Source organism: Apostichopus japonicus, chromosome 8 (genome assembly GCF_037975245.1).
Source record: "Apostichopus japonicus isolate 1M-3 chromosome 8, ASM3797524v1, whole genome shotgun sequence".
NCBI lineage: Eukaryota > Metazoa > Echinodermata > Holothuroidea > Aspidochirotida > Stichopodidae > Apostichopus > Apostichopus japonicus.
In genome coordinates, this window is record NC_092568.1 from 21700810 (window position 1) to 21725823 (window position 25014).

General features: G+C 36.7%; 3 protein-coding genes across 3 annotated transcripts in view; 1 reads left to right on the forward strand and 2 right to left on the reverse strand.

Annotated features, from left to right (window-relative positions):
- The window catches only part of LOC139970532 (uncharacterized), a 35256-nt gene extending 25189 nt beyond the window's left edge, over nucleotides 1–10067 (reverse strand). The window contains exons 1-4 of the mRNA XM_071976311.1: nucleotides 9690–10067; nucleotides 7203–7295; nucleotides 5830–5933; nucleotides 1147–1276 (exon numbers count right to left, since the gene is read on the reverse strand). Of these exons, the coding sequence (XP_071832412.1) occupies nucleotides 1147–1276; nucleotides 5830–5933; nucleotides 7203–7295; nucleotides 9690–9811 (449 nt within the window). The 5' untranslated portion in view covers nucleotides 9812–10067. The remainder of the gene's footprint in view (nucleotides 1–1146; nucleotides 1277–5829; nucleotides 5934–7202; nucleotides 7296–9689) is intronic.
- Nucleotides 10068–11553: 1486 nt separating this feature from the next.
- Nucleotides 11554–23810, reverse strand: LOC139971054 (syntaxin-5-like). The gene is made up of 9 exons (XM_071977216.1): nucleotides 23631–23810; nucleotides 22122–22365; nucleotides 19736–19809; nucleotides 19302–19357; nucleotides 18299–18411; nucleotides 17397–17525; nucleotides 16916–17003; nucleotides 15501–15726; nucleotides 11554–14949 (listed from the first exon to the last, which is right to left on the reverse strand). The coding sequence occupies exons 2-9, from the start codon at nucleotides 22302–22304 to the stop codon at nucleotides 14790–14792; spliced, it is 1029 nt and encodes a 342-aa protein (XP_071833317.1). The 5' UTR covers nucleotides 22305–22365; nucleotides 23631–23810; the 3' UTR covers nucleotides 11554–14789.
- Nucleotides 23811–23969: 159 nt separating this feature from the next.
- Nucleotides 23970–25014, forward strand: part of LOC139971052 (methionine synthase-like) — a 31594-nt gene continuing 30549 nt past the window's right edge. Inside the window, exon 1 of the mRNA XM_071977214.1 lies at nucleotides 23970–24250. Coding sequence (XP_071833315.1) covers nucleotides 24073–24250 — 178 coding nt within the window. The 5' untranslated portion in view covers nucleotides 23970–24072. The remainder of the gene's footprint in view (nucleotides 24251–25014) is intronic.

The following is a 25014-nucleotide window of genomic DNA, read 5'->3' on the forward strand; positions in this document are numbered from 1 at the left end:
TATAAAGTAACTCTGTCTATTCGCACATTTGTAATAGCGACATTTTACATTAATCTCTCTATTATATTGAAGTAGAATTAATCCTCTTAAGTAGAATAAGACTAAGCATATTTGAAAATAATTCCACTTTAAGTAAACTTGTATTTTACATAAGCGTAATTGTATTTTACCTAAGTAAAATTGTGCTCTAATTAAGCTAAATAACTAGTTTTTTTTAACGTGAAGTGGAATTCTATTTAACTTAACTATAAATGAATTAATTCACTAAATTAGAATGCTTTACTGTTAAAGAGAAAATGGCAACTAATTTCACGTATGTAATATATAGTTCTATTAAGTGAATGATTGGTTATAGCTAAAGCGAAATTGAATTATTCTCTTAGTTAAGTGGAATTTCACTTAAGAAGAATGAATTAATTTTCAGTGTCATCAATTCTGCTAAAGCTAAATGCAACTGCATTTTACTTAAGTCAAATGCTATTTCACTGCGTGAAAAATTATTGTACTCAAGTAGAACTGTATTATACTTAAGCTAATTACAACGGGTTTTCACTTAAGTATAATTTGTAGTATTTCATGCAAATTTCACCAGAGTACTAAGATTATGTTCCTCTTTAACATATCAAAAAGAAATTTTAAATTGGACTATTCTTTTAACTGAACTTAAATAGAACAGAGAGGTAAATGGTTAAAAATGTTTGCCATAGTAACGACACAATTAGTCTTCTTATACAAACAGGGAGTTGTTATGGCATCAGGGAGTTGTTTCAACTTCCTGGTACAACCGTGGTACCTGTTTCAAACCAGGAAGTTGTTTTCCATAGCAACTCCCTCCCTGTTCAAACTATAGCGGACATAAAGAGCGGCCAAGCGAAACAGCAATTAACAGTATATAGCCATCGAGCAGCTATTTCACAACAAGCAAGCAATAAGGGAGATCAATACTGATACAACATTGCGACATTAGTTGGAATTTGGAAATAGTGAAATGTTCATATTTTGACTAAATTTGACTGGACTTTGATAGAGAAATGGCTGAAGGAGTGACATTAACGTTGTCAGTATCATTATTAACGAGTACACATAATGTTTTGTATACAATTTGTCGGTTCATTTATATAGTTCCAATATTGATTGTTCACAAACCTTGTGGTGCAGTCGTGTCCTTTCCAACCCTCTTTACAGTCACACGTGCCATCGACAGAGTCACACGAACTCCCGTACAGACATCGACAAGCCAAGGCACAGTTTTCACCATAGTAGCCCGGTAGGCAGTCTGTCGGATATCATTTAAAACAAAAACGAAGAAAAAAGCAAAATCACCAAGGTGACAAAACTGAGAACATGCACACCAATGAGAAAATAAGCCGTCAATGGACGCACACAGATTTGGAATTCAAACAGACATACATAATTATATATAGCTACAATTATACATTTAGACTGGAAATTTGTCAAGATTTGGGGGTGGATTCTTAATGTTTTAATAACATCACAATTAAATTCACTGCGGCATGATAATCTAACAAACAACATTTGGGAGTTTTTCATCCTTAATTTCAGTGTTCAAAATTAATATAACCTAGAATAAAATCCAACATTTTGGATTTAAGTGGTCCGACATCCATAGTTTAACAATATTTTCAATCTACTAAACAACTAACTGTAATGCCTGACTTAAACAAAGTTTTTACTTCATTTGTCGAGTTTATCTTAGTGTGTGACATTGTCGCCGTGTTAACTTGTGTATGCGATATAGCAAGCATCAGTATATATGATGTAACGAAGTCGTCATGTTATATTCCTGTCAAAGGTCAAGCACATAACGGCGTCGGAAAGCGTCATATATAGTCGTAGTTCAGAGAGTCAGAGATCAAAGGATCAAAGATATGCAAGCCGTCATCGGGATGGAAGTCGCAGAACTCATAGGAGTGTTTCAAGTACGAGTATCTCCGTTGAAGAATGTAAAGACATATAGGCATACAGTACGTAATCAGGTTATACCCGGATTGTGACAGTTGTGTAGTTAACATAACAATGACACTACCGTAAGTAACATAAAACAATGACAGCATCGTTCGTAAAGACTTCAAGTTAGATGCCAGTCCCATCATTATCATATAAATAGATCTGCTATAGGGGGTGAGAGGAGGGGGGGTGAGTGGGTTGGGGTGAGTGCATTATCATCGGAATCATCCTTACACACAGAGTACTATCAAAGTAAGTAAAGATAATAAAAAACACGTTGGGAGACCAAGGAAAGGTCTGTCTCATACCCCTACCAATTGCATGAATAGAGGTGTTGATAAAAGTTTAGTCTTTTAACGCCCCTTCCCCACTCATCAAATCCCCAATCGCCATCGGCAAAATTTTATCCAAACTTGGCATTACTCATTCATAAAAGTTCATTTATGCAAAGTTCATTAGCCATTCCGCCTGAAATCTTATAAGCATTCTATGTGCATGAGAGTATCCTGCCTTCTCCCCAAGCTATACGTTCCTTTTACAGTCACAAACCAACATGGCGGGTTTCATATAATATGTATACCATACCACAATTAGAGCAGTGTATGTCAGCCTGAACAAAAAATTAACCAGCGTCGCAAAATAGTCCTAAATTGACCTAGTGAGGCGACTCTCTTTTTTGGACGTTTTAGTTCAAATCATTCTCCTTTTTTCATGCCTGTATGTTAAAAAGGATGAAATAATCTCTAATGCCTCCCTGAAATAATTTACTGATGGTCTAAAAATCTTGAGGGTTGGAGGTGACTTGAGGCGTTTGAGAAAATCCTTGGTGAAACGGGAAGAATATTCTGAAAGCGAGAACTTGCTGATTGGTTGGGGAGCACTATGCTAAACTTTGAGCTCTTCTAGCTCAACGGTCTAAACGGTCATGGTGGCAAAAATAGAATATGCTATGATAGCCCGACCAGGCCATTAGCTATCATATATGGTTGCTATATAGGACATGTCAGTTAAAAACTTCTAGATCTATGATTTAGCGGCCTTGGAAAGTGACGAATTTATAGTGTTGAAGTCAATGGAGGAATGAATTGTGTTAAGGCACATATACCATATAGTATATGGTTGAAAATAATATATATACACTTTCTTTCGTCGTAGAGATTGCTTTCCATAGCCATTTATAAATGCACTGATGACGAACAATGAATCGCTGTCGTTATGAATAAAGCATGAGTCAGTAAATTTTGCAACTCTAGTCAAGCTTACCTCATTGTGGACCTATACTTTTCTATTGTGCTTAATAAATAAACAAAATGAAAGCAATCAGACAAGTTCCTCTTTCCAAAAGTATATTTCACACCATAGTCATACAGTTGACATATTGGTTTGTTTGATAATCAAAGCACTGCAATCATGCATGGTAAGGTATATCTTGGGGGAATTCCACCAGACCTATTTTCGCGAACCGATGGTCGGCTAGACCGATGGTCTATGGATGGTCAATCGATAGGCGTATAACTAGAGTTTATCATTAGAGGGGCTTCAGAGGGGGTCAAGGAGATTGACAAGAGTTGCAATATTGTTTAAATAAAGGTATCGCTATATCTAATTATTAAGTTATTTTGTATTCTCAAATTTCTTTTGGGGCAGCAGGGGGGTGAGACTTTTGAGAGCGGGATGCTTTCGCCCCCTACAACCCCTCTGGTTACGCCACTAGTGGAGCCCTAGTATCAATGCAAACCGCACCATGCAGCCCCCTTGCGCAAGTCACTGGTCGGCCACTATGAAAAGAAATGGCTGTAAAATTCTGTTTAATTACGCGCTTTATCAACGTAATATAACCAGTAGTAATATTTGTCTTACCACTATAATAGGCCTAGTAATAGTTTCGGTCTCGCGGGGCCTAGTAATAGTTTCGGTCTGCCGGACCTTCGGTCTCGCGGACCTCGGTCTCGAAGACCTTCGGTGTCGCGGACCTTTTTTAATTTCGGTCTCGCGGACCTTCGGTCTCGTGGTTGTAACCATATCTTGTTCAGAACCATTTGAATACTGTCGGAATTTCCCCAAATTACACAAATCAATAACAAGTCGCCAATTGTACTTCATATCTCCACCATGGAAGCGTTTTCAACACAGTAACTATCGTTGTAACAATCATGTTAAATTTCCTCCACTTAACCTTCTAAAACTAAGTCTTATTATATACTGCATATGCATTCTAAATATTTTAATTGATTGGCGAAACTGCCACTGCAAAACACGGTAGTAATGATAGACACATATTTTTTTTTTAATTATTTCTGTGGTTGTAAGGCGTCGCCTTTGCTTTCTGATTGATTTTGTTTGCTTGCGTGACTTGCTTGTCATATGCTGCAGACACCATTTCAATTACCCTAACGGTTTGATTCTTACTTTACACAAATACTACAAATATTTGGGGTTTCAACTCTTTTGTTCTGTCAAAACAGAAGCGAACAATGTATCGAAACTGAAACTTCTTCTATACATAGGCACCAGATAATAAGGTAAACCGCATCCGTGAAAAGGGCACAAGCAGTCCATTTGAGTCCGTCAGGAGGGCATTCGCCCCCCCCCCCCCTGACTGTATGGACGCTCCGCCACTGGTTACAAACCTTGTGGTATAGTAAACATTTAAAACTTCCCGAAATATTTCATTCGACGTGGGTTTCGCTTTGTAAACTCTTTAACGATGACCCGTATAACTAATCCATCCGTTCTTGCTTTATGGATATGAAGCATTAGCATATTATTATACCGTTTTTCACCAATTGTGCTCCGCAACTATGTCTTTATTCGGCGTTGTACGGAGAAGGATCTCTCTCCGGAGGCTGCGCTCATTGGTGCCAGTAGGTATATGTGTATTAGACAGAGAACATTCGGAAATGCCAGGCGAATGTCACTGTGGCCAGACAGGATCGAGATACTAACAATTTTTTTTCCATTCGAAATAGCTTTGAGTTTTGACCCACAGAAATTCATTAATAGTTCTAAATTAGGATTAGATCTCTTACTGAAATATCGCTGACCTAATAAGGTGATCAAGAGTACAATTTTTATGTAGAAAAAGGGCACATTTTTTAACCTGAGGAAAAGTGGGGGGCACGTGCACCGTGTGCCCCCGGTTCCGCCGCCCTTGCATCCAATGAGAGCATTGTATGAGAGGAGGGGAATGGGGAGGAGGAGACGAGCCCGAAAGGAGGAGAAGTAAAGTGAAGGTAACGTGGAGGGAAAGACAATAAACCGCAACAATACAGCTTGTATATATGATATCAATCAAATTTTCAGTGAGCTGAGCAAATGCAAAATGACAAAGTAAACAAATCTGATTTGATACAATCCCGTCTCATTTCTCACACATACTTTCCCCACTTCACATTAACCACCGTATGAATGCTCATTTCAAACCGAAGAAGCCCTATATATGAACTATATAAGAACTATATATGTGAAACTCATTTGCGGGAAGCATGCAATGTAAACAAACCTCGAAAGAAAACAGTAAAACAATAAAACAGTAAGGTTTTATTTTTATTTTTATTTTTTCTACCAGTTTGTTTTCTTTCTTTTTTGATAAGTCTCAGAAGAAAACGAGTGATCACAGGTAACACCGATATGGAGGCATCTTGTCAAAAGTTTATCAAGCCCAACCCCTGTTCTCCTCTTGTACATGACCATATACAGCAAACACACCATCATGATGGCAGAGAAATCTGAAGGGTGTCACATTTTTGTCGTAGTTGACGGTATTTTGTTCAGAAAAAGTCAGTAGAAGAAACTTTTCACGAGATAGTATCATAAAAATCTGCAGATTCACGATCACGGATAAAGAAAGGCCGTACTTACTTTTCGTACAACCCCTGTCAGTTGGAAGTACGGTGGTCCAGCCATCTCTGCACACCAACTCCTCCGTATATACGTACACGTCATCGATGTGGATTAAACCATTTCTGAGAAGGAGGCAAAAAGTTTTTATTTCAATCATTTACCGACCGCATGGCCGAACTTTAAAACTGGGTCAGGTAAAACCGGTCCCCCATCGCCCCAAATTTACGGGGCCCAACAACGCGTCCATATAACGTGATGATGAAAATAATAGATTGTGCGTATGAAAATTATTGGTAAATTTGTCTTCCTTTACCACGATGGAATTACTAACTAACTTCTAAACACCAAAGACTGAGCCAAGACATGCAATGAAATAAACTTCGTTATCTTTTGGTAATCGAGCAACAAGTATCTATACATCGACCGTATGATTGCTAATATATTGCAACCCAACCTACTTATGTTTTTTGTTAGCTTTCCTCCTGAAAAGTGACATTCACGTGGACGCTTATAGGGAGTGGGGGGGGGGGCTAGAGCTAGCAAACTGCAATTCTAGCATCACCACCCCCCCCCCCCCCACCACTCTCTATCTCTCTTTCTCGGCAATGACAGCAACTGTCAGGCTTCCACTCAAACTCAAGAAACACGATAAGAAGCATGTGAAACTAGGACTGTTAAATGAGAGCTTATATTGCGAAAACAGAATCGTTCAAATGCTATCAAACTGACATAACATTCTATTTTTCTTTTGCACTGTTAAATATTAGCTAACCACTAAAAGCGGAGTGATTGTGTCCATTGTCTGATCGGTCTCACTGTGAAAACTGTAAAAGACATCAAAGCTGTGTGTTAAGTCAGATCTAAAAGGAGTGTAGTCTTCGTGCATCAAGTCATTGGAAACCGTGACGGCACTAGGTTTTATTACCATAGAGGTAGATTCAAGAATCGCCCCTTCCCCGTTCCCCTATTGATTGCAAATCGGCTGGGAACTTTTTCTCCCCCAGTCACCTGAATAAATATGCCTTTTTTCAGAAAAAAAAACATATACAATCTCAGGAATGCCATTTTTAAAGTATTGTCTGATATCGTTACAACAAATTGTTCATCGCTTTCAGTACTACAATAATACAAGGTACTAAAGAGAATGTATACTCAATAGCATAATATTACATATATATCACCCCAATATGAACAACTTATTTTTCTCAAGGAGGGGAGGGGACACCCTTCCAAGATACCAAGATATCGTCTTCCAGCGATAAATGGCTGATGTCACCCAGCCCCAAAGCCGTCTCCCTTCGCCCCTCTCACTTCCTTCAGCACATGCTTCCCCCCCCCCCCCCCCACCGGATAACCTACCGAAACATCCTGGATGCTGTCATTGTACTTACCGAATACGATCACACGTTATGGCGTTAAAGTCTTCTTCACATTGCCAATCATTCATCCAAGATGATGGGTATTTTTCTTGTACATTCACTAACCTTTATATGGGGAAATTGCAAAGGAAAGAAATTCGCTTTACTGGTTTACAAAGAATTTTTCAACAAGCTTGCTACTATTTTGAAAGCGGAGATGAAGCCAGAATTAAGAATTCATTCGGCATTTATATTGTAATGATAATTAAACCATCTAAAGAAAAATGTCTGGTAAAACATCCAGTATTTTATTTTTAACTTTTTTATTATTTTTTATATTATTTTATATTTACACTTAAGTCTTTTACTTAATAAGAGAACTTCCGCCCCCATGGAGTCCTTTCAAGAAACGTTCATATCTGTAACCTAGATCCCCCCCCCCCCCGTCACCCGACCTTGAAAATAATGTGCAAGTCACTGTCTTATACAAACAAATGTAAACTTAATTGGTTATCTGTACGGAAGCCTAAAATTGCAATTAGAATAAGAAAAACATTGCCCATAAGTCGACATTTTCAGTAAATTGTTTAGATTACAAGATTATATCTTCTCAAAAATCAGAAAAATGTTGGATTGCTCAGTTGCTCAGTTGGAATGAAGTGAACAATTGTACATTTTGTATAAAAATGTTGAATTGACGACATATGATAAGTTGTCAAATAAACATTTTGCAGAAAAATTGTTCAATTGCTCAGATGGAATGAAGTGAACATGCATAAAACATTTTGCAGAAAAAGGTTGAATTGACGAGATACATTTTTTTTTCCTGATTTGGTAAGATATTATCTTGTTATCTAAAGAATTTAGTAAAAACGTTGACTTATTTGGGGCAAGGTTTTCTTATGTTGATGGCACTTTTTGGCTTCCGTATATCTTAGTTCACGGGAACGAAGAGCTTTTTTAACCAGTCATTGTTTTTTTAAATGTCAATACTTTGTTTATGAAAAATAGCAATAGCCTTTGTCTGGAATTTGTAGTACAGAATACATATAAAGGATTTACTCTGCCGGGACGTTTTTGTAGTTTCAAACTGCAAAGTCACTCGAATGACAGACAAACGCTCTGACAACTGCAAAACGTAAATGGTATTTTTGATGGCATTTTGGTGACATATTTTGCCTTACTCTAGAGATCAAACATAATGCTAACCAACTCGAAAATCACTAGTAACTCCATATATATATATATATATATATATATATATATATATATATATATATATATATATATATATATATATATATATATATATCTATATATATATATATATCTATATCTATATATATATATATATATATATATATGGCCCGTGGTTCGAATCCCGGTGGAGGCTGAAAGTTTTTTCACTGTTCTTGATTTTCCAACTCATTACGATTTTCATTTATATATATATATATATATATAGCTATATCTATATATATATATATATATATATATATATATATATATATATATATATATGAAAATCGTAATGAGTTGGAAAAGTGAAAAAACTTTCAGCCTCCACCGGGATTCGAACCACGGGCCTCCCGCTCTGTACGCGGACACCCTAACCACTAGGCTATGGACGCTGATTGTATGTCCAGAGGTTCGAAACCGGTAAGGAAGATCGTAATTCCACTGTAGGCGTTTGTCACCTATATCGAACAATACTAGTTCTGTTTTTGGTGACATATTTTGCCCTACTCTAGAGATCAAACATGATGCTATCCAACTCGAAAATCATTTGTGATTCCTAAAGCCGGATCTCGAAAGAGATACTTTGAACAGACTCATTACGATTTTCCAACTCATTACGATTTTCATTTATATATATTCATTTGCCTTTGTCGTTTACCTCCATTGCATATATATATATATATATATATATATATATATATATATATATATATATATATATATAAACGTGCACAGAAACTATAAAAAAAAACTATTAGATCCCAAATAACATGATTAAGTGTCAGCGACACTGGTTTTATTTTTGCTCATTACGTCCCCTGTAAATCCCAAATACACAATATAGCCTTGGCCTACAACATGTATCCATATAGCCTACCGTACATATACGAACTGTATACGAACTGTGTGTAAAATTATTTTGAAGAGCATAACTACATTTAATTAATACCAGATTCGAAGTTATATAGTTCCTTCTAGCATATACACTGCGATTACAATAATTCAATTTCTATGTATTAATATTGTGTTAATTTTGTAAACCAACCTGGGAGTTCACGTAAGATAACAAAAAAACAGAACAGATGAGAGGAAATGCACATGGAAAGTTGGATGTACGGTAATCTTAGCAAATAATTGCACAGTTGTGGGATACTGGGAAACGTAGTTACTTGCACGAATATATACAGCGAATATTGGAAATGCATGTACAAACGAAACACAGTCATCTGCATGTCAGTCTAAGAGATACTCTCAAACACTTCTTCTCGGTGATTTGCTTACCTTGTACGTTTGAATACATTTTGACCGTTTTCTTCCAAACTTTCCGAAAAGTAAAAGATGGTACAAAGCAAGATGCTAGAAGTAAGTAAAGTCATCATGTGTTTGTTTCCATCAAGAATCATTCTCAGTAGGCAATCCGAGTCTACTCAGTGTGTTCTCAACCTTGTCGATGTGACAAAGTTGCCGCAATGACAAGCGTAAAGCGTGTGCGTAGGCCGATACGACCTATTCACATAACTGTGAAATGAAGTTGTTGGTTTGTTTATCTTACCCTACAAAATGTATTGACCCGTGAAAAACAAGAATAGACTAAATATAGACTAAAAAATTCTGCGTGTCCAGTGTCATACAGTCTTCTAAACTTTTGGTTTTCTGTCAGTGTTGTCAAGTTCTGACTATTCATGTTTGTATAATAGAGAATATATTTGTTTTGACATACATGTCAGCAGAAAATTGCACAATATTAACCGGTGTAGGGTTATATGTGGTGAAGTCCCTGATGACGAAAGACTTTAACGAAGGACGACGTAGTCGATGACGTCACGAGGGTATAATAATGTAGCTTACACTGATAGCAGAGTGTCTTGTTAAGACCAGTATACTAGTATATTAGTATACTATAAGCAACTGCTTCAGTAAACGCAGGACGAGAGTGCCTTTATGTTGGCTCTGTGGTGTGTGTTAATAGTGCCCCCCGCCCCCCCCCCCCCTCCCCCTCCCATTTTCCTCGTTTTCTTCTCGATACCAATAACGGACAGATGCTCAGTCAAGTTTAATTCAGTGGACAAGCGCCCTCGTAACATACATAAACTCGAGCTGTGTAGATACACCATACAATGCAAAGACTGTAGCTAAATAAGCTGCTACAACGGAGAGGACGAGCGCCCCCGATTGTGCTCACATATAATCGGTATCGTGTAAGCTTTGTGAGAGATAAAAATACGCAGGAGAAACGAATATTTCAAACGTATTGACCAGACTTATAGCACACAAGTGCTGTCAATGTTCTGTCACAATAAACACTTTATACCTGGTGGCATAGTGATGGTTTGGTTGGTTGACAGGACAAGCAGTTTTACAGGGTAATAAGGGGGTTTCTTTTCTTAACAGAAAAAGACAGTAGTGCCAGGAAAGGAAATCAATTTTTTTTTATTTTAATCGAATTTTACATGATCTTGGCAATTCCGCGCAAAAGGTGGACATGTCCACTCTTATTTTCAATTCAGAAACCTACCACACCTTGACCTTCAACAAATGTCTAATTAACTTTTACTTTGGTCTTGATTTTATATATTTATATTATATATATGTGCCTTATATTGGTTCTGTCCTTTCGGTGTATACATATGAAGTTTTCATTAACACATTTGTGATAAGTGAAATTGAATAACTTGTGACCAGGGGCATCACAAAGTTTAGCCAACAAGCGGGATGGGGTTATTTTTTGGGCTCCACAAAATCGATCAATCAAGTGATCAACATTTTATTGTCACAATTGGTGGAAATTTTTATGCTGTAGTTGAAAAGTTAAAATCTTGTGACAAAATGTTGAAACTTAGTGATATATTGTAACAATGAAAGGATAAAATGTAAAAATTTCAAGATAAAACCTACAATTTTAGACATAACTCGTTGCATTGTCAAAACGTTAACATTTGGAGACAAAATTTTAAGAGGGGGGGTGAGGAGAGAAGTACCATCTTCAGGATCAAACAGAACATTTGGAGATGTGTCAAGAAACTTTGTGTAGATACTTTTCCAAATTCTATGTCAAATGATCATTCATATTCAAATCACATTCATCAGTGATCACATTCGAATGCTAAAAACAAGGACTAGGGAAAACAAACAGAAGCAAACAATGTTTCTGGTGTGAAGGCATTTTTATTATTAATCACAGCCTCCATAATATTTTACCTTTAAACAAATTAAACAAAATTGAAATAAAAGGATGACCACATCTCTTCCAGGTGCCCTGTGCACGCACTCAACGTCTCATTTCTACTTCTTCTGTACAGTCATAAATCAATCCATGTAAAATAATTTAGTTATTGGCATATATATCACTTTAAACATAACAAAAACTTAAAAATAACTGAAAAATACAATTTACAAGCTTCTTTCATTTTACTTTACAGGTGGTTTTACAAGAACAAACAAATAAAGTTCACAGACTTCTTCAAATCATCCACAAAAAAAAGTTGTTCTGGTAAGTAATAAATCATATGCTATAGCAAATTAAATAATACATTAAATGAAAAAAGGGGCAAAGTGCCAAGTGGTATACACTTTACCGCACTAAGAGTGAGGTCAAATACGTATAGCAGTGTTAATTATGTTTCCAGTATATGAGTGTGGAAAGCGTTCATATGATTAAATATCTGTTTCAGCTATTGTTTTCCCATCGTAGTTAAAGGACCCCAAAATATACCTGCTTAGAAACCTTCAGTCAGATTAAAAGATGTCAAACATCATTGTTTTTATTTTATTTTTTTGTTTTTCAGTTTTCAGTTTTGTTTTTTTTTTAAATTTATTTTGCTTCTTTTAGTCATTATTAAGCAATTTACTCAAAGATAATTAGCTATAACCACTAACGAATTTTCCATTCACTTGGAATCACAGGTATTTCCAGACGTTAATGGCATCAAGAACTGGTCTAGAACTCACAACAGGCCTAAGAACATTGGAAAGGGAATAGGGCTGTTCGAGAAAAAAAAAAAATTGAAGAACTTTGGAAATTCAACATCAAAGGTTGACATCTTGCTCTCAAGATGGCAGTCACTTCCACCAATATTAAGATGAACGAACGGAATTGAAACAATATTCTTTCGACGACCGACAAGTACTGAAACAAATATGGACAGGTCAGACAACAAAGTTCCTGCTAATGAATATGAAGTAGATGTAATTGATACATCATTCACAGAGGTGATCTACAACCTTAATGGATGGTGAGTGGGTAGGGGGGGGGGTTTAGGGTGGTGATAAAAGGTGCGAGTAGGTGTAGGGAGAGAAGGTACATAATTCATCAAGACCTACTGTGATATTAATAACTACGAATAAGTAATTTAGTTGGAAAACTGACACTTCTAGCAAGTGTACTGTGTCTAACATAGGCAAAGACCAATTCGAAAGCAAGCAGTTTACAATGCCATTGGTTCATACGTGAGAAAGTATTAAGCAGGCACATGTTAGAACTTTTAAGCCTATGAGCATCTCAAAGTGTGAATACTATCACATGTTCTCACACAATTTCAAGAGGATGTCTGGCATGGATCCTAGTAAACAGAACTAAAGTTGGATAAAATATTTCAGCTCATCAAAAGTGGAATTGCTTTTTAGTCTTTGAGTCAATAAAGTATAGTGTTATGATTGACTGCATGGGAGCAAAACCTATCGTCTGAAATGACAATTCTTAATAAATTTTAAGTCAAATATCAGATCGGATCAGCAGTAAATTAATGTGTGGAAATGACAGTTGATGTATGGTAATGAATATGCATCGATTGAGAAGGCTATTCTCAAGATCAGAGGTAAATGAAACTTGATGACTGGTGACATTCAGGAAATTCCTGAATGGAAAAGCATAGAGCAGAAACCGATTGGGAGAACCCCATTACTAACTAACGTGACTATTGACTATTGGCTGAGACGGCTAAAATACTGTACTTTCATCCACCGCTTCCAAAGCACTCATACCGAAAGTATGAGCAGTATGAATATCTGGTTTCGATAACTAAAGGCTTGGAACTGTTCATACTGTCAGTAGAAGTGCTATACAGCATATGAGAAGAGAGTATAGAATAGCATTTGAAAATCGTCCCAACTGGCTGTAGCGACAGTGAATGGTAACAAATATTTTACAGTGTGAGGAGGAGCTTGACGCATTTCAAGCAGAAAATACAAAACTCCACAGTTTCCACTAATAGTTTCAACTACAGAGCCTCCATATAAGCAGTATAAAACCAATAAAGTGAGAGAACCTCCATCTAAGCCTTATCTACTATAGCTGCAACATAAAAGATTCTAACTGATTTTTTTCATTTACTAGAGTAAAAGACTTGAAAGTAGTTAACGGAAGGCATGTGTTAAGAGCATCCATACCTATAGCATGGAACACACACAGAACAGTGAGTCTTCGCAAGGTGAGACCCTTGAAATGCATTTCATCTTCTTATTTTTTAAACGTAAAAGCAGAGCTTTTCTCAAAAGAAACAAGCACAAAAATACTCCTATACAAACAAAAATCATGAGTGAATAAGAGACAAACCTAATACTGACTGACCTTTTAACCATCTTCTGATTTTCGTTTTTTTCTTTCAATTCTCATACCCGGTGATATTAATTCATAAATCGGTAGCTAAAAGTTGATAGTTTATCATTATTAATAGGTTTATAACATTCTTGCTGTCAACCAACCATGGGTCTTCACCACGCCCTATCAACATGAAGGCTACAGAGTGTGTCTTATCCTGTGGTACATTGGGCTGTGGCTTGAGCCCTTATGCAAGAGAATAGTTTCATCACCATGTGTAACATTTATGAGAAGAAACTGTGTTTTCATTTTCATTCCCGAAATGTCTTCTTTTTTCCCCCTTTTTTTTTCTGGCAATTGGTTTGACATGTTTAACAGTAACAAAAAAGTATGTGTAATATTTTCATCCTTCTTCTCTGAATGTTCCTCTTTACAAATTGGTTGGTCATATGAGCAAAGTTAAATTTACATGTTTGTAAACACACTCTTGAGTAATATACAATTGGAATATGAATGACGTGGGGGGGGGGGGGGAATTAGCAAAATATTTTAAAAGTGCAAAGAGGCCACAGATAGATTTCTTGAACAAATAGACCCACTGGCTTTGTAAGTTACAAATGTTTTATCCAAATTTAAAGCTGAAGATACACCATCAAAGACAGTGTTTCCCCTCCCCTCCCCCCTTGCCTCCTTTGAAAAAACATCACTTCGATATTCATTACAGAATGAGTATTTAAAAACTATTGTCTCCACACACATGGGAATCCTCATATTTAACTTACCAAGTACCTGGCCATCTAGGATTGCAATAGAAGGCGGCAAAAGATGTCACGGTTGAAGATAATTTAGGCCAGAAACACTATAAATATGATGAAGAATACTATAAGAACTATAAAGACCTTGATCATTAACCATCGATTTGACGTTACTGACTGGAAGTATTTAAGGATCTCTCCGTGGGCAGCTTCGACATTCATAACGGTGTCTTCGACGTTGTGGTCAATCCTGTCAACAAGGAGGAAATGAACATCAATATCAATCACGTGAACTCTTTGGTTCCATTTGTTCATTGTTACACGGTTATCCATTCTGTAAATGGCTACTTGGATTATTACGTAAGAATCACTGCCATGGTCTTTAGTAAGGGGCAGAGGTATTAAAGTGCAGGGTGCACTAGCTAGGGTGTACATAGTACAGAACATGTACAGACTCCTATGTCAACATTGGACCAACAATTGTTGACTATAATTTGTCACCCCTCACATGGTTACCTATGATTCAAGAAACCAGCACCAGCAGCAGCACACAATATCAGGTGAGTGTGAATTACTGGATGTTATACACCCACCTTGGTTCAAAATGATGAAGATGGGGGGGGGGGGGGGAGCATTTGGACAAAGAATTTTATCCCCTTTACCATGACACATATAACACAATCATATATCTCTAAAGAAATACGGCATTCACGTCACCTCCATTTCACAACTTTGCCGAGCGTTCAGACAAAGGGATTAAGATGCCGTTATTTAAAGCAGCCGTGTTTTCGGCGCGCGTACCTTTGAACTTGTTCTTCTTGCTCCTTGACCATGTGAGCCAGTTGTTGGAAGATTCCGCTGAGTTCTACGATGGTACTCTCGATGCTGTGCATCGTCTCCTCCCTCTCTTTGATATACGTATCGTCTTGTTGCACTAGCTGCATATCCTGCATGCCATGCCTATGTCTAGGTCCGTCATCCAAGGCACTCATATCTACCGCTACGTCTTGGCTGAGCAGTGATCCACCTGGGTTGCCACAAAATTGAGGAAAAAAGTATATTAACCGTATCGAACCAAACTGCGAGTTTTCTTGTGCTTTGGCATTTCACCCGCGGCTACTACGCATTCATTTCCTTGCCGCTTCGGTCGACCGTAGCAATTAAGTCGACGGTTCGCTCAAAGATTCGTATCGAATATTATCACTTGATGAGACAAACGATGCATAAGGGCCTCTAGTATTGAATGTTCAGTAACTTCTCAATGCTTGCTTGTCATTTTATGTAGTAGCTCTTTTTTTTTTGGAGCTTGTAAAAATGTACAAGAAATGCGATAATTTTTTATTTTTGACACATAAGCAGATATTTAAAAAACATGCACAGAGTGAAACAGAAATTGTATACGCTGTACCTACACCAAACCAAACTTATGGACTGAAAACTAGTTTGTAAAATCATATTAGTTGCGGGTGGCTCTGCAATATTCCTCATTAAATATGACTGACTTGTTGATGTGAATGAAAAACAAATTGTGAGTCTTGTTCAAAACAACGACACAGATAAACAGAAGGCGTACGAACTCTAGGTCTAAATACCTGTAATCATTTTAGTGCTTGACCAAACATATACCCTTCAAAATTCAGTAGCTTATCCATCAAAGTGATTGGAATACTGTACATAGACTATTACATTTATACCTAACTTCTACATAATATCCTCAGCAAAGTCAATTCCAAAAACAAGACACTCTCTAATGGCTTAAAGTTACATGTTAATTGTGCATTACAATTTCCCAAATGACAATCATTTGTCATATTTCTTCCTTGCCCAGACTTGTAGTTTGATAAATGTTTTTGATATATTACTGTTTTGGAAGGGGGAAAGGGGGGAATTAGAACTTATCAAACCATAGGTTATCAGAACCAATTTGGCCAGCACTGATCAACCAACCCTTAAAGGAGCATTCACAAGATGTATTTATTTTATTTTGTAAACTTTTGACATACGAACATAAAATTTCTGTCTAAAAGATGATGTTTTCAATCATTTCCACTGCAATAGAAAGTCAGCATAAATGGCCTAAAAAGATCTTAACTGATAATGCTGCCTTATGGAGAAGCTTCTCCCTGTAGATGTTAGTAAGTTACCATCATAATTCCTTCTACTGTCACTGCCAAATATCATCAAGCATGCTGGAGGAGGAACAGGTAAACACTTACCATTTACAGTAGCAGCTGCCGGTGGTAGACTAGAGGTCACTGCTCCTTGAGAAAAATGATCTCTTCTGTCTTTTTGTTCTTTCAAGTTCTGAATGTAACAAGCGAGACGGATCAATTACAGAGCAGTCATGGTTGCAATCATTTCTTCATCAAGTCTTTATTTTGGGGTTGGGTGGGGTTGGGTGGGGTTGGGTGGAGTGGGTGGGTGGGGTTGGGTGGGGTGGCATTGGGTGGGGTTGGGTGGGTTGGGCGGGAGGGGTTGTCATACTCTTCCCTTGTAATGTTTGATACCCAAAGTTGAAAACGAGATGCAAATCGATGTGACATATAACTGGGAGAATATGCGGGCTACTTTAGGCACTTTATAGAATATTTAAAATGGACATGAATTTTGGAGATATTTTAAAAGGGGAAATAATCAGAATCGGGTGACCACAAAAACCAAAAAAAACTCTCTGTTGAGATACAAAATGAAAATTACCTGTGTTCTAACTTCAAGAACATTCTTGAAATCATTGGACATATTGGCCAATTTTGACTGTAGGGACAGAACCACAGTATTGGAATGTGTCTGCAGATGGCCATTTTGTGATCTTCTTTGTTTAACAAACTGGTGGAAAATACAGAAAGGGGCAAACATTAAGAAATATACCATGATAGATGCGAGGCTAGTTGTCAGAAAAACACAAAGATATTTAGTATTAGCTGTTTAATAAGTATAGAGACAGAATACAATGTATGAAGAATGAACTTTTAGTTGTGAACACCAAAAGGTACCTTCTCCAATATCGTAACTTGCGCAAAATGGCTTTTTCTTGTTTTTTTACATATTAACTAATGAATGACAGAAGTCATGAGACAGTAGTACTTAAGGAAGAATCTTTGTTTTTCTCCACAGAAACTTTATTAAATATAGATTAATATCATTCCAGATAATAAGACAATTCAGTCTATAGGTAAGGTTTAAATTTGATCATTTAGGCATAGCATAGTTCACTGAAATACTTAGTGGCATATAGTTTCTTTGAGCTACAAACAGCTGTGTTTGTTTAGCTCACTGAAGTCAATAACCCTTATGTTAACTCAAATTGTGTAATTGAGGTATATGTTTAGATGTAGACAGTTGAATAGCTTACATAGTGACATGAGAGCTACTTTGAGCTACCAACAGCAGGTATTTCCAGCGACCCACAGATGCTACTTCAAGCTACCAAATGTGGTGTTCTTGTTTTGCTCATTGAAGGTGATAATGATCAATAATTTACATCTTGTAGTTGAGCTATCTGTTTATTTAGACTGTTGAATATCTTGTGTAGTGACATGAGAGCTACTTTGAGCTATGTTTGTTTAACTTATTCAAGAGAGAAACCATCATTAACTCACATCTTGTAGTTGAGCTATCTGTTTATTTAGACTGTTGATATCTTGCTTGATGATATATGTGAGTTCTTGAATCTCCACCGATTTGTCGTCAAACAGAGACTTCCTTTTCGCCACTAGGAGAGAATACATCAAAGGCAACAAAATATATCAAATGATTTCACCAAAATTGAAAACACATCAGTGAACGGTATCAAAGATTACAGCTTAGAATATGTTCTCAGATAGTTTGGAAAATAATTTGTTCCTTATATTTGGAATTTTGGTCATAAACTTGAAATTTCTGCAAACAGTACAATCTGTAGGCTTGAGTATAATGACAGCAGTGCATTCCACTAAGAAATTGATGAACTGGCTCAGGAAAATGCAATGCTCGGGGCAGATGCCTTTATTTGCTTGGATTTCCAAGATACACAATGCCTTTATACAGCATATCTTTGCTTTAAGTCAACAATTTAATCCAAATATAATTTGAAATAGGATTCAAATTTTACTTGCAATAGGATTCAAATAGAACAAACTAAGACATCTGCCAAGATTATGCCCATGCAAGACAGAGAGCAATTAATAGTTTCATCTGGTTTTGAACATTTTGTCACAAAAACACTTTTCTATGACTATCTATCACAAGCAAAGCAAAAATATTTGAATTTTTGTTGACTATCATTTTTATTATCTGCAATAAAATTTGTCTGGTCAAGCTCAAAATTTCAAATTTTACACAATTTTAGCATAAAAGAGAACTTAAGATTTTAGAAAATCAACTACAAAAACTTGCACTTTAGTATGAAGGATGGAAAACAACTTTTATTTCATAAGTCACTTCCCTACTCTTCATTAGACAATAAATATACAACTTTTCACTTCTACCCGAGTGATTTTCAATCAATTGTGATGTACTCCCCTAAAACACTTTGTTGTAAGGTGCCCGGAGGTGGCCCTGAATCAACAATTCAAATACTTTGCCAGCATCTGACTATGAATATGAAAATCAGTTTACACTTACATAATGTTAATTTTTCAAGTTTGGCGAATGTGTTACTCAGGTCTTGTCCAATTCGTCTGCAAAGGAAAAGATGAAAATATCATATTTCACTTGCAAAGAGTAAGTAGCATTTTCAATCTGTGTGGATGATTTCTACAACCTAAAAATTACGACCAAATGTTCGACAACCTTGTTCATGAACTCAATGACAGCATGCTTAATGTGAAATTGTAGGCTACATAAGTGCTTGTAATAGTTCAAACTTCAGACTAGATCAAACAGACAAGTAAAAAGATAAACTTACTATACCCTGACAGAGATACTTACGAAGTAAACAACAAATGTTCAGAGCAAACACTGATACAGCATATTTTCTACTTTGGATTTACGATGGGTAGCTAATAATATGTATGATATGAACATGCTTTGCAAGTGAAACTAGCATACCAACTTACTTTGCTATCTGCATAAATTCTGTATGTTGTTGTTGCCTTCCATTGCGTTTATGATTTGTGATAACACCATTACCCTGAAAAATGAAAGGAAATATTTCGTTTTCGTTTAATTGACCCAAGGTAATGTTGCTGTTCAGACATGGGGAAATGACACTTGTACGACAAACTTGCCTATCTGTTGCAATTCTACAAGTTTATGACCATCCAGATTTCTATTTTTAGTGATCAGGGCTGATGAGAATGAAAATATCATTCAATCTATGGTAAAGTGCTTTTATAACATTAATAAAATCACTTTTTGAATTATGAGCAATTTACTGACCATTACAGTAATGTTATTAGTGAAAAACAGTTTGCGTCCCAGGGACGCAAGCCCCCGATAAAGTTTGCGTCCCGTAAAAAAAACTTGCGTCCCAATCCAAAACCAATTACGTTTAATGTATGACCTACTGTTACTAATACTAGTGTAGTATCAAAGCCTATACTTTGTGAAAGTTATACACAATGTAGGGCAGAAATGCTCAGTGCCTTAACTTCGTTATTTTCAGGGGCGACCGGGGCGCCCCTCCTTTCGACCACTCTGCCATTTCAACCCATTTTTACCCCCAGTCCCCCCCCCCCCCTCTTTCATCTGTCCTTGTACTTCCCTACTCGCCAACTCCGTAGTAAATCCGTGCTTTGACCTTGCAGCGATTCCAACAAAGAACTCTTCAAAAATCCTAGTACCTACATTGTGCATATCTCTCGCTAAATTCCAGTTCACTGTACTACTGCATGTACATGCCTGTTCGAGCTTCATTTTCAACTACACATGTGCAAATCCTTAAAATCTGATCCAACATTTATCCTGGCTCTTTGAAGCAATCATCTACACGAAAATAACAGTAGGTCTATTTGAGTAGTTTTTTACGCAATGTAGATTTAAAAAAAAATCAATTCAATGCTCCAAAGTACAGTAGTTTACACACGAATGTTGCACCAAAATAACATTTACTGAAGCACGTGGTAAATTGGACCGCGAAAATTTTTTTGCAACAGAAACTAGTGATGGTAAGAATGCACATTTTACATTAGCAACTATTAATACAGAGAGAAGAAACATACTGTGAGCTGAAATATCCTGTTCAGGATCAAAGTTGTTAGCTGCCCACAAAATTCATAGATTGTCTCCACTCATTAACATTTTCTCATCAAAACAATGATTCAAAGATTACGAACCCCTCTTCGTTGTCAAAAGGTATACGTACTGTATGTGAAAAGGCCTAACGTTATGATATTGGAGTACACACACATGATAGCCTGTACCGCAAAAAAACTTCACTATCTCTATACAGGGGAAAGTAAGTTGCAAGTAATTGTTGTTAAACAACATACTCCGTGTTCACTGAGCACTACAGGTGCAAGAATTTTCACAGACAATGGATGGGGACTTATATCCAATCAAATCACGTGAATTTTGGAAAAGCATTGTTGTCTATATTTAGCATGAAAATCTCCGTAATGGGGTGTTGTTAACCCTGTACCTTGCGGTTGATTGTTATGATATATTTATTTTCAAACAAATTCAATGATCTGTTGGAGTAGGAGAACTTTTGCTTCTTGTAAGAAGTTGTGGTTTTTGAAAAGAAATAATGTTCATTCCAAAATGTGTTTTGACAGTTTTGTTATGTTTTTCGTTGACCTAGTTGTGAGTGTGTATACTTGGGGTTTGTTTCTCAAAAAAAAGTTTGCGTCCGCCAGACGCAAGCAATTTGAAGAGTTTGCGCCCCTGGCCAAAACATTGCGTCCCGGACGCAGAATCCTGCGTTCGTAACAATGCTGCATTATTTGGTTTTCTAGCAGATATGGGGCTAATACAAAATGAATTTAATTGTCACCTGTATAGGAACATTTGCATCATTATATTAGCTTGGATGCCAGCAAGCAAGAGGCTTTCATACATGAAAGAACCTTTTTAAAAATAATAACGATTGTAAATTAGAAGCAGTCTACCATTAGTGATATGTACAAAATGACTATGAGCAACAGAAGGACACATACAGTATAAGACACACACATATGCACACTCTGATAGGTAAGGGGCAATATATGTTAGCAAAAACTAGCAACTTTTAATAGCTACTGCTATTAAACAGGGCTGCTAAGAAGTATTACAAATATTACAGGACTTCTTGTTTGGCATTTCACCTCTTACAATAGGAGGAAAGATACATTTGATACAAATTGTGTCATCAGTTTCTTTAGTTACGGCATCACCAATATCTAATATAGCCTCTTATTATTTTAATTTTATTTCTCATGCCTTAAATCACTGATGTGGGTTATTAAATTAAATTAAGCGAGCACTCTCTCCCACAAGATTTACCTAGAGGTCTCTCCAACTCACCTGTCTAGATTGTAAAGACTTTATCGCAGAGAAGAACTCTGTAGTTCTGTCCCGACAGGTCATCTCTGTTGGAATGGGACCTGTAACTGGACCCGTATGTGTGACAGTCCAACCTCCAAACCCCTGCTGTGTACCACCGAAAAACTCACTATCAACAGAGGTATGGCGTCTTCTTGTTGTCATTGGGGCTTAGCACTGCCAAGCATATCAGGCCAAACTTGCAAAGAATGACAGAAAGGATGACCTGAAAAATAATTAAAGAGTTTTGTAGGTGATTACTTGGAGAAATACTGAACATACAGAAATGATTTTTATTTTCATCGGTGCACTGACTTATATTATATTTATTTTATATTTTTAATTCATATGATATATTGAAAATGTTGGTACAATTTATGAAAGGAAAAAAAAAGAGTGAAATTAGCATGAGGAGAAAATGTTCAAGGAATACAAAGCCTAGGCTAAACAACATATTGATACTCCTGTGCTTGAAAACTTTAATTTCATCCTCTTGACATATCATAACCTTATGGATACTTACACAAATCACTGTGTGCAGTATAACATCAAACAACAACAATTATTTCAAAACTTCCTATCTCATATAAAAATAAACGATGAGGATGAGATCAAGGAGTTTCTGTTTACTTGCTCTGTATTACATATACTTTTACACCTCAGAATTGCATTGAGTTACTATATTTTAAGGTCAAGTCATTGCAAGTGATCTCTAACACATCACTATTTAGCCTAGGCGGCCTATGTTTGTGTGTAATGCAGTAATGATAAAGTTGTGAAGTTGTGGAAGAGTAGAAACGTCACTCCGGCAAAGCCTATCACTGAATTTGTGCCAATCGGTTTTGGTGACTGCTGCATGTAGATACTTGAGTAGGTTCATATGATAAATGCTTATTAAACCCCTTATCTTATTGCCTTTTGATGAGTTGGAACTTGCAATTTTTGTGATTGTGTCTAATTAATGACATTTGGGTAATTAATGAAAATTGTTGGCGGGAGCTTTGTTCAGTGGATAAAATTTACCTAAAACTTTCATTCCCATGGCCTTGGGCATATCTAGTGCCATCACTAATATTAGAGGGAGTGACTCTACTGTAAGTGTAATGTTAGGCCAGGGCAGTAGTGTCATTGTATCAGTGTAACATGTTTGGCCTAGTTAACTTACACTGGCATGAATGATCCAATGATTGGTGTTTACTTTCATTATGACTGAGTGTATATAATTTATATTACTTTTACTTTTCCTCATAAGATAGAATAAAGTGGGCCTAATATGTTAGCGATACATTTAAGTTTACAAAGCTAGCTTATTAAAATGTATCCAAATGTTTGCTTTGGCTAAGCTAGTCCTAAAGTTTGTAAGCCTAGGCTACATAGCCTATTTGAAATAGATCGGTCACTGAGTAAAGTTAAACTGAACGTGAAAGCAACGGAATTAAAGAACGCTTAAACTTTAGAAACAGAAATGGACAAAAATTTCTTAAGACCAACCCGGTTCTTTTAATAACAGTGATTGTGTGCTTCGGACTTTCGAAAGGACTTGCGCCGGTTGTTAACAGATTGTTACAAGTTATGATGCACGTATTTTGCCATTCACAGCCTACGTTACACACGATATATATAGGCCTGTGGTCATAATATCTGAAAGTGTCTACGTTAACGTTGGTTTCTACATCACAAGTTCCGGTATCGTCAACGTAGGCAGCGAGTTGACAATTTGCATTCTGGGATTTAAAAAAAAAAACAAGTTGCAATATGAATATGCAGTTTAAAAATACATATGCAATATGTCAAAGTTTACACGCGTGAAGGAACGTAACTGGAAGACTGGGAAGACTGGGATTTTCCTTCAAAAGCAATTTTCACTACCAGAACGGTCTCTTTTGACAGTTGGCAACACGGCAGCAAAGACATTACAAGCTAATAGACGCGCATGCAAGTATCACTATCACGTCGGTTGTTGTCAGTGGTGAATTTTGCACGTCCTAAAAACAAAAGTTTCATTTTCCCAGTTGAATCAACCGGTTTTTGTCGTTCGTTTGTAACCAAACGGAAAGGCACGATGCCACCTATACCTGCAGCTGTAGATGTGGACACAAGGCAACCGTCTGGTAAATTTTTCAGTCTTTTTCTGGGTGAAATCTTCATATGTTGTGATTACGCAACTCCTCTAACTAGGCCTAAACGTTGATTCCGGCCAAGTATAACATTACTAGTGCTAGCCTAGCCTACAAATACTACAACAGTTCCAAGAGTTATATATTACTAAGTTCGAACAAAGGCCGATTGTAACTAGAACACCAACATTCAACCTCAGTCAGTCAGTCAGTGGGAGGTTTCAATCACAACCATAGGTAGGTTTACCACCCCATCCAGAGTCTTTGACTTAACTGAAACTAATGAGTTACATTGCCAGATAGTTATCATCATATGTTAGGGCAAGTAGTCACCTTCAATGCAAAAGTTGCATGAGAACATCAAGGCAAACTTCTTTGACTAGGCCTAGTATAACAAGTTCTTTGACTAGTATAACAAGAATAAAAAGCATGGCTGTCTTGCAAAATATTTACAAGAACTACTTAATCAAAATTTAATGCTGTCCAGACACATTAGACAAATCAGTTTTTTCATTTAAAGAAAAGTTATAATCATTCCCAGATCAGTCAGTGATTGCAAATTTACAGTGATGTTGAGACCTTTTGAACTCAGGTCTATGTGGCCTGTTTAGCAATTTTATTACGACTTGTTTGACATTTAACAGTTCAAATTTCTTCTAGTAGTGGGCTACCCAGCAAAAAATGTACCCTAATTTTACCGCGGTAAACTATGGTAAATGTGTGGTAAATAGGGTAAATGTGTGGTAAAATTGTGGTAA